The 14,245-nt window shown below is 34.2% G+C and overlaps 1 protein-coding gene across 1 annotated transcript in view; it reads right to left on the reverse strand.

Annotated features, from left to right (window-relative positions):
* Positions 1-14,245, reverse strand: part of LOC306880345 (kelch-like protein 29) — a 265,920-nt gene that overhangs the window by 121,997 nt on the left and 129,678 nt on the right. The window contains exon 4 of the mRNA XM_079433828.1: positions 4,943-5,090. Coding sequence (XP_079289954.1) covers positions 4,943-5,090 — 148 coding nt within the window. The remainder of the gene's footprint in view (positions 1-4,942; positions 5,091-14,245) is intronic.

Here is a 14,245-nt window from a genome sequence, read left to right on the forward strand (position 1 = left end):
TAATCATGACGAATCATTTGACAGTTATTTTAAACTGTAATAATATTTTTACAATATTGCTGTTTTTTTCTGTATTTGTGATCAAATAAATTCAGCCTTGGTGAACATAAAAAAATGAATAACCCTAATTTTGGAATAGTAGTGTATTAATAAAGTAAATAGGGTCAATTTTGATATATTGTTGACGTTAATCCATTACCACTTTCCATGTTTTTGAGTAATTCGTAGGTAAACTGACAGTAGTGAACCAAGGTTTGCTATTTGCTATTGCTATTCAGAAGTACAGTAGAAGCTCTTAGCAGACATTGACACTTAAAACAGCATCAAAAAATTGATTCGTCAATATTGTTCCATTTTTTAAAGAAGAGAGTACAGTTGAAGTACACTAACTAATAGGTGGTCTCATGATGTGATGTAAATTCTTCAGAGGCACATGGAGGTTTGACTCTTCTCAGATTTTCTCATTTTCCAGCAGTGACCTAGTGGTGTCGATGTTTGAGTCAACCCAGAACTAGGGTTTGGTTCTGGATGTGGGATTTACTCATAACAACTCCATTTTCCGCTGTGACAAGGGCATCCACTGGAAAATATTTATTTCTTTATGCATTATTCATCTTTTGAGGGTCACATCAGAGTCATTCGCCAATGCAGTAATGCACCAAGGTTACAACACATGAGTGTACGCAAGAAGCAAAAACTTCCTCTTACTGTTTATATTCATCTCCACACTATCACTATAATTTCAAAGACAGACAGAGTTATGATAGCAGATCCTACGGGTGCTTACACGCTACAGAAACCTCCTCTGGTGGAGTGTTTGATTTATATGAAAGTGTACAATCCGTTTCGAGTACGTGGAAAGAGTCAGGTCAGTCTGAAATCAAGTGGGAATACAGCCAATCGGATTTCTGTAAACCTGGACCTGTTTGAAATTCTCATCGGTCAAAGGATGTTTACCTCAAACCCTTACCGCAAACCCTTGCCTTTCCTTTATATCCTTGTGACAAAATCCGTGGATCCGTGGTCTCGCTATATGTTAATTTTCAAGAACTCAAATGCTTAAACACCCTAATGCTGGACTAGAAATTTAATCAGTGAACACAGAAGGTCCACCCATTGACAACTGGTTGAAAGATTTGGCACATTATATTGTATCGGAAAGAATAACCTACAGTATAAAGGGCAAACTGAAGGACTACCATAAAATTTGGGATTTGTTTACACAGTTTCTGGAAAATAAACAAATATTGGCACAGGCAACAAATACCTCTCACTATACTGATTGATATGTGTATACATGTATACATATGAAGAGTTCATTTGCAAAAACCAATAAACGCCACTTTAAAAAAAAGAGCTGATTACCGCACATTATTCTCCACGTATAGCACGATTTGAACCCTAAACACATTTTGTCAAAAAAACCTGTATTGTCCACTTTCAAGGCATCGCAAGTTCACGTTTTACTGCAGAAGCCAACAAGCGCCCTTGTTGTTTTTGAACAGAAGCCGACAAGTCCATTTTAGCGAATCAGCGCGCTGTATTCAGGTCAGGTGACAAGGCTACTTTCACTTTGAAAAGTTGTGCTAGCTGAGTTTCGTCAAAGCTGACTAAAAGCGATTGAGGATGGATAATTTCGGCGAACTTGATGAACCTGTGATATCGTCTTCAGGGCGAAAAAGGAAAATAAAAGCTGAAACGTTTCCATGGATCCTTACGAAAGCAGCGCGTTACAATGGTGAGGGAAAAACTCTGTGTATTGCGTGTAATCCCATCCATAAATCTATGATCACAACAACAACAACGTTTGTCAGGCATCTACTTTGTCATCTGAAGATATTACAAAGATTTGTGTTTTTTTTTAACTCTAAAACACATTGCTTTCAACGTGATACTTGCCATTTCTTTGTAATTATTTGTGAAATTTACTAAGAATTTCTAAGTGAAAACTGTTTCTAAGTAACTCCTACACCATTCTTTTCAATGCATTTACCTAAAATTATTAAAAGATGAAGAAAAGTTATATTTTGAGGTATTTAGGGCTCACTGTCCAATTTTGGATGATGCAGCCCTCTTCCAACCTGCCAAACCTCTAATTGGCCTCTTTACTCACCCATATTTAAGTATGACAGAAAGTTTATTTAGGCTGGCAGTTAAAAATGACATTGTGAACGCTAACTGAACTTCACCCTCGTGTCCTTCCAAAACTGATTTTCTTCTGCAAAACAGAAGATATTCAGAAGAACAAACCCGGACCCCACTGGCTTTCATTGTATAGTCAAAAAAACACTGACAAATTCTTCAAAATATCTTCTTTTGTGCTCCACGGAAAGCATGTATGGGTTTGCAATGAAATCATGATGAGTAAATGATGAAGTCCCAGATTTAGTCTTTTGAGCATAAGGACACAGGATCGAAACCATATCGCCATACAGTTTACTCACAATGCAAGATGGCAGATTTATCTCATGAATATGTGCTCTTGTGGCCCCGTGCCCTTCCTCCTCTGCTGCAAAAATAGCTCCTCAACAATGATGGTCCATAAAACAAAATACACCAGGCGGGGAAAAGATTAAAAAACATTAATCATGACATTGGCCTTCACCGCACTATAGTCTGAAGAGACGGAAATATACTAGCGGGAACAGATTCACCACAGCCTGAATGAGGTGCGTGCATAATTCAGAACAAACTAAAGGATAGCTGCACTCAATTTCAACCGCCACGGACATGCTAACAAAAGAAAGCCCAATATTTCCTAGTCTATTAGACACAAAAGTGCTATTAACCAAAAACGTAATTCCCAGAGCATTTAAGCGTTTTCTGCAGATTTGTGCACTGCAATCAAGTCTTTTGACGAAAAATCTATCATTAGATTATTAAAGAAATAAATAAATAAGAATGAAACTCAATTATAGTCCTGGCTTCAGCGCTGAAAAGCTAATGAAATTAGCAGTATGGATCCTAGCGTTGATTGCTCATATAATTACAATGCGCACAGGGATAAAATAGTTGTTTCATAAGAGCGCTTTGTCCGTTCGGAAAAGTCTAGATCTCTTTTTTCTCAAGTTAAATCAACCGCTGATTATTACAAGGGTCTTTTTTTGATTAATTTAAATTAAAGTGCAAATCGACGTCATGCCAGAGCCGAGCCTTTGTGAAAGTTTGAGAAAAGTTTTTTTTTTCCGAAATGACTTCCTCACCATGCACTGCTAACCGTCATGACTGATTAATGCCTGCAGAGTCGTTATGTAGCTTTTTTGTTTCTGAGCTAATGGGACGCAGATCTGGGCTCCAGATATGTCATATTACACCGAGCGCTGTCGAACGAGGGGAAGTTGAGTGACATCTCACTTTGTGTTTCGGGGGAAGGTGCCGGAAGCGGGACCCTGTAGCGTGCAACACAATGCTAACGCTCCCTCCCTCTGCGAGACTTCGGTTCCTGCTAAAACGCCTCAGCGGGAGGCCCCTGTGGAGGCCCCGGGGGGCTTGAGAGAAGCCCGTACAAAACACACGCAACGGTCCTCCTCAACAGCGATGTCCAATTTCCCACGTATAATCACTCAGGAGAGGCTAAGGCCAGCAGACAGTCTTTATTAACAGATCATTCAGATCTGATGCGAGGAAACGTCCGTGTAACGTGCATTACTTTGGTCGGCCCCTCATTACTGCCTCCATTTTCATGTGTTTGATGCTGCGGCATGATGAATTTCAAAGCATTATCTAAAGTCAACACAAATGACTCCATGTAAATGTCATAACTAGGTTTCTGTCAATATGGTCATTTCATGAATCTGAGACCAGTTGAGTCTCAGAGTCCATGCTGATTGGTCAAGAGCGCATTCCATTCTGTCTGAAGACACACCTCCACATGCAACTGAACAATTTGCAACCAAAAACTAAAAATTGAGACGTAAAAGTGATGCGCCTTATTTGTAAGTCACTTTGGATAATGACGTGTATAAAATACACAATTCAAATATAAAATAAACATAAATATAAAATACATAATATATTTATATATTAATAATAAAATAATACAATAAAATAAAAGATGCAAATTTACTTCAAATTAATTATTACAATTAATCTTAAATAGAGTATTCAAAAACAAAATGCTAAAAAAATAATATTACACAACAAATGAAAACAATAAAAAGTGATGCAAATTTACTCCAAATTAAGCTGTCATTTTCTAGCAATTCACAATTAACTTCAAACAGCCAATTAATAAAATAAAATACATATTAAATAAAATAATAAAAATAAATAATACAAACATATATATATATATATATACATACACACACACACACACAATACATTAATAGATATGACTTGTCCACACAGCATTTTATTGCTTAGCGCCTACTTGTAATTATTTATTTACCGGAAACATTAATAATAATAATAACAATAATAATAATTAGTAGTAGCAGTAGAAAAAAATATTGCAAATTTAAAATATTGCAAAAAAAATTGTTTCAATAATAATGATAATTATAACCAATTTGAATGATTTCTGAGCGATCACACTGAAGACTGGAGTAATGATGCTGAAAATTCTGATTTGCATCACAGGAATAAATAGAAAATCATTTTAAATTGTATTTTGAGTTGTATTTCACAATATTACTATTTTTTACTGTATTTTTTAGCCAATAAATTGACATTTTAAAACTAAAATTTCTTACCAACCCCCCAGTGTAAATTACCAGTGTAAATATCACATTTTTATTTTATTTTAAAAGGAGATGTTGACGATTTGTTTTAAAACCCTGTTTATGAATTCATTTATACATATAGCTGCAGTTTTCATCCAAAGTGACTTTCAAATGAGGAATACAACAACATGAGCAACTCATCCGAGGCAAACCTACTGTTTCCTGCCTGTTGTACTGATCTGTATGAAGGAAGAGATGCAGACAGGTGCTTGACGTACCTGAGGTGTCGCTCTCTCTGTGCTGCTTGGTGGGAGGCTCGTCGGTCTCCCACGGGGTGGACTGGTTGATGGGGGTCTGGCCCCATCTCACTCCAGGAGCCAACAGGAGACTCGGAGTCTGCGTCTCACCGGGAGAAAGACCCGCCGCCTGTGAAGACAAAATACATACGACTGAGAATAGACTATATGACTCAAAACAGCTTCTATCAACAGCTGCTATCACACCGACCAAATGAACAGACCGAGTGAATCAAAAAGACAAATACTCAAGTGCGAAAGCACCTTAAAACACAGCAAATCAAAGAGAAAATACTAAATAAATTAGGAAAAGCAGAGCCAATTACTTCATAAACCCTGGATTTAATGGGTCATATATTGTTACAAATTAAATTTTACTTCATACCAATTTACTGATTACGTTCTATTCACGATAAAAAAAACTAATATTCTACCCTAATCTAAATTTGAATAACTGTAATTAAAATATGTAAATGACACTTGTGTGTGTCTATATCAGGTTTCCGCTTAACAGTTGGTTTTTGCGATTTCCTCTCCGTTTTCTGCATGGCTGAAATTACAAGGTTCTAATTACACATTAAATTAAATTACACATAACATTAGATTTAAACCTAGGCCAAAAATATTAGAAAGATTAAATGGCTTCATCAAACAGCGTAATTGCGGAGTGTTTTTATATTTGGATCAACCTCTGGAGGTCTAATTAAATATTTCAGAAGTCAATTTATTTAGCATTTATTTTATATGAGATTTGTAAATTTTTGCATTCCTGATAAAAATATTTAGGACATGTCTAAATCCAGTTTAAAATAGTTGTCTGATTTTGTTATTTTCATTAAATAACATTTAAAAAATAAAATTAAAATAACAAATACAATGGATGTACATTTACTTCAAATTAAGTAATTTTATAGCAATTCACAATTCTTAAACTGCTTATTTATAAAATAAAATAATAAACTAAAATACAATAAATGAAAATAAGATAAAAATGACGTGTATTTACTCCAAATTAAGCTGTCGTTTTCTAGCAATTCACAATTAACCTTAAACAGCCAATTCATAAAATAAAACCATCAAAATAATAAATAAAATAAGACAATAAAAACATAATTAAAGTGATGCAAATTTACTCCAAATTAAGCTGTCATTTTCTAGCAATTAACTATTAACACTAATTGGCCAATTCATAAAATAAAAATAAATAATAAAATTAAATAAAATTAAAATTAAATACTGATTCAAATTTACTCTAATTAAGCTGTCATTTTCTAGCAATTCAAAAATAAAAATGATAAATATAAATACAATTAAAAATGAAATATAAACTACAATAAAATAATAAAATACCAGGGTTGTACATTTACTCCAAATTAAGTGTCATTTTCTAGCAATTCAAGCTTAAACAAGCAAAAAATAAAATAAAACCAGGGTTGCACATTTACTCTAAATGCATTTATAGCATTTACAGTGCACAATGAAAAACAAGGAATTTGTGCACTGAGGCACAAAAGCGTACTGTATTCATAAAAAGCGCCAGCTAAATAAGATGGAACGATTTGCTGATTACTCGGCATGAAGGAGAGGGAGAACGAAGCTGGTCAAAAAAGCCTGTAAAATAAACAAGAAAAAAGTCACAACATTCCGACTCAAGTTAAGATTAATAGCAGAGGAAGTTTAGAGACTTTGCTTCACTTGGTTTTCTTTGCTCAACTTTTATTGAGTTGAGATGCGGTGTCAAACAGGCAGACGGAGTGATCCGGCCCGATGTATGAGGCGAGTTCCAGAGAGACGAGTTAACCCTGCATCGCTCCCAAAACCCCTGAGTTAATGGAAAAGACCCCGTCATCAACCCTCTGCTCCGGCCGCCGAGTTTTCCTCTCTTCCATTATCCTCCCTGACCTGCGCTTTACTTCATCAATTTACCAATCATGCATCTCTGTCACCTTGGCCCAAAGCCAATTTGTTGAGGGGTTACGCTGCACGTTGACATCATCAACAAACGAAACATCTCATCATGACTGGTGCGTGTGCACGCAAAGGGCCGACCTCCAGACGGTAAGTGCTGCAAACCCAGGGAACGTGTGCTTTCCGCTTAAGTGCTGCTGCAAAAACCTTTGCAGCTTGATCAATACATTTCAAAGCCATACTAATTCTTGAGTTCTGGGACATGGCAAGCCACAGAACTGGAAAAAACAAACTTTTCAGAATGAGGGTTATTATAGCTAACTAAAACTACTGAAACTACAATTGTAAAACGGTTCTATTACTTCAGATAAAATAACACAGCTGTGTTCATAAGATAACATACCCCTTGCAGAATATGCAAATATGTTAATAATTTTAACAAAATAAGAGGGATCATGAAAATTGTATGTTATTTTTATTTAGTACTCCCCTGAATAAGCTATTTCACATAACAGATGTTTATATATATACTCCACAAGACAAAATAATAACTGAATTAATAAAAAAATGGCCCTGTTCAAAAGTTTACATACCCTTAAATCTTAATAATCTGTGTTGTTTCCTGGATGATCCACGATATCTTTCTGTGTTGTGATAGTTGTTCACGAGTCCCTCGTTGGTCCTGAGCAGTCCAACTGCCTGCTGTTCTTCAGAAAAATCCTCCAGCTCGTGCACATTCTTTGGTTTTCCAGCATCCTCTGCATATTTGAAACCTTTCCAACAGTGACTGTATGACTTTGAGATCCATCTTTTCAAACTGAGGGCAATTGAGGGACTCGTACACAGCTATTACAAACGGTGGAAACATTTACTGAAGCTCAAGAAGGCAACACAATGCATTCAGAGCCAGAGGGTGTAAACTTTTGAATAGGATGACGATATGTAAATTTTTCTTATTTTGTTTAAAGATCATATTTTTTTCATTTGCTACTGCACTTAAGAAGCTACATAAATACTTAATTGTTTCCCAGAAGACAAAATAAGTACTATTTACCCTGATCATTCAATTAAAGTTTACACCCCCCAGCCCTTAATGCATTGTGTTGCCTTCTTGAGCATCAGTAAATGTTTTCACCTTATGTAACAGTTATGTATGAGTCCCCCAATTGTCCTCCATGTGAAATGATGAATCTCAAAATCATACAGTCACTGTTGGAAAGGGTTCAAATATGCAGAAAATGTTGAAAAACCAAAGAATGTGCAGGAGCTGGGGGATTTTTCTGAAGAACAGCAGGCAGTTGAACTGCTCAGGACCAACGAGGGACTCGTGAACAACTATCACTTAACAGAAAGACAGTCGTAGATCATCCAGAAAGCAACACACAGTATTAAGATTCAAGGGTATGTAAACTTTTGAACGGGGTAATTTTTATAAATCCGTTGAAGTTTATTTCACTTCGGAACATTCATTCACGGATTTGCGCTCCGCAGCTTCTTCACACACAGACGAGTGTGACATAATATACCTCTGTAAATATATACAATTTAAATTCATGTCTCGCGCACTTCAATGCACTTTGAATGGAACATTAGTTCGCTTCGAACTGGAATCATGGCGATATCCTGTGATGCACTTACGTTCGAATAGAACAAACGTCTGAAGCGATAAGAGAAACATACAAAATGTGCAGAGCGTTGGGGACGCAAGGACTGGAATTGAGAACCGCTGACATAACTAAACCTTAACCTAAAATAATCATTAATAAAATCTATATAGACTTATTTAAGCAAATGAAAACCATAAAAAATGGCAAATGATACACAACAAGATTGCTAAAACTTGAAATTGTATAAAAATACTGTAACTGGTTATTTTAATTCAAAATATTACTAAAAACTATATTAGTATATCGATGATACTAAAATAAAATAAATACTAATATATTTGTGATCTGGAAAGCAAGATGACACCATACAGAAAGGCATAGCTATCATTTCTTTCAAATCACAAATTTAAACCTAATTAACGGAAGGAACATAGAGGCACACTAACCCTAAGCAATACCCAAACAAAGTCTCCTTTCCAATGGAGAGATCCAGGGAGATAAAAAAGAACCTATTAGACTCTCTGTCCCTCCAGACTTTCGAAGCCCACCTGCATCAACTTTGTCCTAGTTCACAAAACCTGACAAACTTCGCATGAACAACAGAAGACATAAAAGGCCGGAGACTAAACAAAGCTGTTGTTGTCTCAGGATTGATTTATGCCTTACGTTGACTGACAAGTTACCTCGTTTCATGATCGCAACACACTGCTCGACATGTTATAAAGCCTAATAATTCTTCACCGCCTCTCGCTTTTTCCATTTTTTGCCCTGTTCATCTCCCAAGTGTTTTCTAATCCTCGTAAAAATGCATCATTTATGACGTGGTATTTTCCGCTGTAATAATCCTATGCATTTCCTACGACCAGCTGTCACGAAATGTTAAATCTTCCTCACCCGGCTTGGCTTTTTATAAGCACGATTGTATCAAAACACAATATTGCATATCAAATTTTCCCGCAGTCCTGGTGAGAAACACATAAAATGCACATTTCAGACTTTTTTACGGGCATCTGCTGACATCAGTGGGGGCGGGTGATGACAGACACTGTAAAACGTGGTAGGACTCGAGCGGAGCCAAGCATTCGCTATTTTCTCGTGTTTTAATTCATCTCTGGTTATACCAGGCCGAGCGTCCCTGGCGGGCCATTATCGCTGTGTGGCAGATGGCTTCCCTGACTCAACAGAAAACAGCCTGGGATAGTGTGTGTGTGTGTGTGTGTCCTGTGCAAAACTAAGCAGCCAAAAATAAATGAATAAATAAATAAATGCGCTCATGCTCTTCAGCACAAAGTAGTTTACCGTTTGTAGTCGGCTGCGGCCTGGGATTTTTCTGTAGCAAGCATCTAGTTACAGGGGGGACTGTTTTTCTAGTCCATAGGGAGTGAAGGACACAGTGAGCACACGACACGCTCATGATGCAAGACAAACAACACAGACCCAACTCACTAAACAGTTCAGTGCACGCTCTTTCACTGCAGAAGCCTCTTATTCACTAGTCACCAACAAATGCTTGGATAGTAATAATAAACACAGTATGTAGGAATATGTATAAATCAATCAATTGCCTAATTTACCCCTAAATTACAAATACCTAATAAATAAATTAATACAATAAAATAAAATTAAAATAATAAAAAAAAAAATTTATATTAAAAATAAATTACTTTTTTTTTTTTAAATGAAATAAATTTTTAGAGTTTAGTGAAGGTTCAAATAATTTATAAAATAAAATAAAATATAAGCAGAGTTTAGTGAAGGGTCAAATTAATAAAAAAATAAAAAAATAATAAAATAAAATAAATAGTTTTTTTATACAATATACAAATACTTGTATAAGGTTTATTATTATTATTTTTTAATTTATATAAATATAGCACTAATGCTCTCATAGTGAATGTATTCACTTTCAAAGAAGGCTTTCTTGTCCAAATAACTGCGAGAAGCATTTGCTTGGTTTATGATTTGCATAAGTTTCTGCAGTTTTAAACAAATAACTGCTAGATTTAAAGAAAAATTGATAATTTATGAAGGGTCAATTAATTATTGATTAATGAATTTACCCCTAAATTACAAATACCTAATAAATAAATTAATACAATAAAATAAAATTAAAATAATAAAAAAAAAAATTTATATTAAAAATAAATTACTTTTTTTTTTTTAAATGAAATAAATTTTTAGAGTTTAGTGAAGGTTCAAATAATTTATAAAATAAAATAAAATATAAGCAGAGTTTAGTGAAGGGTCAAATTAATAAAAAAATAAAAAAATAATAAAATAAAATAAATAGTTTTTTTATACAATATACAAATACTTGTATAAGGTTTATTATTATTATTTTTTAATTTATATAAATATAGCACTAATGCTCTCATAGTGAATGTATTCACTTTCAAAGAAGGCTTTCTTGTCCAAATAACTGCGAGAAGCATTTGCTTGGTTTATGATTTGCATAAGTTTCTGCAGTTTTAAACAAATAACTGCTAGATTTAAAGAAAAATTGATAATTTATGAAGGGTCAATTAATTATTGATTAATGCAGGGTCAATTAATCCATAAATATTTTTTAAATAAAATAAACCCCACCTACCTCATTAAAATAATTTACAAATACCCTTATAATAAAAACAGTTTAGCTTTATTTCTTAAAATAAAATAAGGTAAAAAATAAAATATCTAACTAAAATAATTTACCCTTACAATAAAATACAGAGTTTAGTTTTAAAAAACAAAACAAAATAAAATATTTGAAATAGCCAGTGCATTGCTATAGGAAGTTCTGTAAAGCCTGTCTGGGTTGGCAGTAGAAACCAAAGGGTACGGACTTTAGTGAGGGGTCAATTTATTCTTAGTGCAGTCAAATGCAAGCAAAAATGCTCTCAGAGAAAATGAACTCAATACAAATCATTTTTTATCAGGCTAATGGTGTCACATCACTCAAGAGTTTCCTCCATTAAACATATTCACTGCAGCACATTACAAAGACTACAACTTCTCCAATGTAATCTCTTAAATGTCATTTTTAATGTATGAGCAGGTCGCCCGACTGTATGGCACTTATAACAGGTCAATCACTCTTCGGCCATTTGAAGAATGTAATCACTATGATTTTCCTCATACAGGTGCACAAATGAGGTCCAGGGAACGCGTTGCACTCTGGCAGGAGCCAGATTGGCCAGAAACGATTCCAACAGGACCTTATCTGAGAGCGCCGCAGTCAAGCATGGAGCTGAGGTAAATATCACCATGGCTACCCGCTTCCCGTACGGCTCGGCAGTGAACTAGCTCTATGTATAGCAGGCCAGCATGCATACGGTAATCTCGCACCATCCTGCACCGCATTCACAGACTAACAAAACAAGAAAATGCTAGATAAGTTTACAGTGTAATTGAGCGAATTCACCATCGCAAGTCAAATCACAGCAAAGAGCTTTAATGACTGCTATTTCATCACAAAACCCAGCATCTTATTCACTAACAACCAATGGAAGATCAGAATACTTGGATAAGAATAAATATAAAATTAATAAATAAATAAATAGCACCTAATTTACTAAAACTAATATTAAAAATAAATATATATAAATAAAAAAATAAATATAGCATCTAATTAACCCTAATAAATTAAAACTAAAATGAAGCAGTTTAGAGAAGAGTTTAGTGAAGGTTCAAATAATAAAATAAAATAAAAGTGAAAAAGTAAAATATAGTAATAAAGCAGAGTTTAGTGAAGGGTCAAATAATAATAATAAAATAATAATAAAATACATAAAATAAAATAGTTTTTTATACAATATATACAAATAAGGTATCTTTCAAAAAGGACATATCAATTGTTCCTTTAAGAAACACAAATAATAATAATAATAATAATAATATACATTGTTTTTGTTATTTTTATATACATATATTTGTACATACATATATACATACATATAGAACAAAAATATTTTATTTGTAAAATTATATATATATATATATATATATATATATATATATATATATATATATATATATATATATATATATATATATATATATATATATATATATATATATATATATATATATATATATATATATATATATGGAACATGAAAAAAGCTTTGCAATATTACAGCCGACATCTTAATTTGCGATCAATGTTGACTACTTTCTACCATGTCCAATTCATTCCTATGGGATGTTTTTAAAAGCTAGTCCTATTAATTCTTAAAAAATAGAATTAAAAAAATATATATATTTTTATATTTTATTTTATATAAAATAAAATTTTAAAATAATAAAACTAGAAAAGCATGGGTGTACGTGTTTACAGTGTAATTGTCGAAATTGGCCATTGCATGCCTATCATGTTTTCACATCATAACAAAGTGTTTCTTTTTGAGTCGGAAGAAATAATGAATGCCCCTCTTCACAAACCCCCTGATTTTGTACGTCCTGCAAAGCTCTCATGTTACTGGCGAGGCTCTCCACGCATGCCAGCCGACATGAAGAATACGAGCGTTGAGCTCGCCGAACACAGGCTCTTTTTTCAAACAGAGGGGCCGTGAAGATCCAGCACCAATAGATCTCCTTCCACTCCACCGTCCTGTCCGATGCACCAAAGCACACCACACATCAACAGCAGGAGGATGGCAGACAATGGCCCTCTGTCCAACGGGGGCCCGAAGACTTCTTTACGCCTCTATTGTTCTACTGCCTTGGGTAGCCTAAGGACTCTTGATCAAATGCAAGCCAAGATGAATAGCAACATCGAGCACTTGAAGAACCCATTCAGTTCAGTCGCAAGGAGAGCTACTGTTTGTTTTAAAGGGCTGCGCGCACAATGAGCTACCTGACGGCATCTGTGGAGCATTTAAACACAGCCCTACCAGAGACAGACATTAATCAGCACGGTCACGTTCACTTTGCAAGCTTTTTCTGACCAGGAACTGCTCACTTAGACCATCGAATCCTCATATAAACAGACTAAATACAATGCAGTTTTTTCATATTTATTGTTGGGTAAAGGTACGGTCCCATTCAGGAAATTTAGATGAAATTTTGTGGGAAAAACGGTGATGCATAAAGTGCTGCTCACACAGAAGTCACTTTCGAACCAAGCAGATTCTGTCAGCCCGCGGCGAATTCACGCGACCAACTTGAACGTGAGCGAAATAGGCATGGGAAACCCCCAATCGCAGGGATTTCTGGTGAAATAAATGGAAATCGCCCCAAACTATTTCGTAGAGCAACAGTAAATTTGACTGCACCATAAATCTGAAATCATAAACATGTTCATTACTTGAAATAAAACAAACATTAACTGAAATAAAATAGATAATTATTTAAGTTGGCAAGGCAACATTTCATAATTTGCTTTAGTTTAACTTGTACTAAAATAACTAAAACTGAAAAAAAAAAAAAATGTTTTATTTTATAAATTATTATAATTATTTTATAATTTTTTTTAATTTTAAAAACTATAAAGACTTATTCAAAAACTAATAAAAATGATAAAAACAAAACTATTTTAGCAAAAAATAAATTCATTTAAACTAAAATTAATATGGAAAGTATACAAATAAAAGCTACAATAAAACTCACTGAAGAAAAAAAAAACTGACTGTGAGGGAAAAAAAGCAGAACGTTTTTCAAACTAAACGCTAGAGTGTCGTAGAAAGAATCACTGCCAGTAAACTCGACAACTTTGGCAAATCAAGTAAACACAACTTATAATAAAAAAATTATATAACAGTATTGCCAGCCAATCCATTTGAAATTGCTG

Source organism: Barbus barbus, assembly GCF_936440315.1.
Source record: "Barbus barbus genome assembly, chromosome: 14".
NCBI lineage: Eukaryota > Metazoa > Chordata > Actinopteri > Cypriniformes > Cyprinidae > Barbus > Barbus barbus.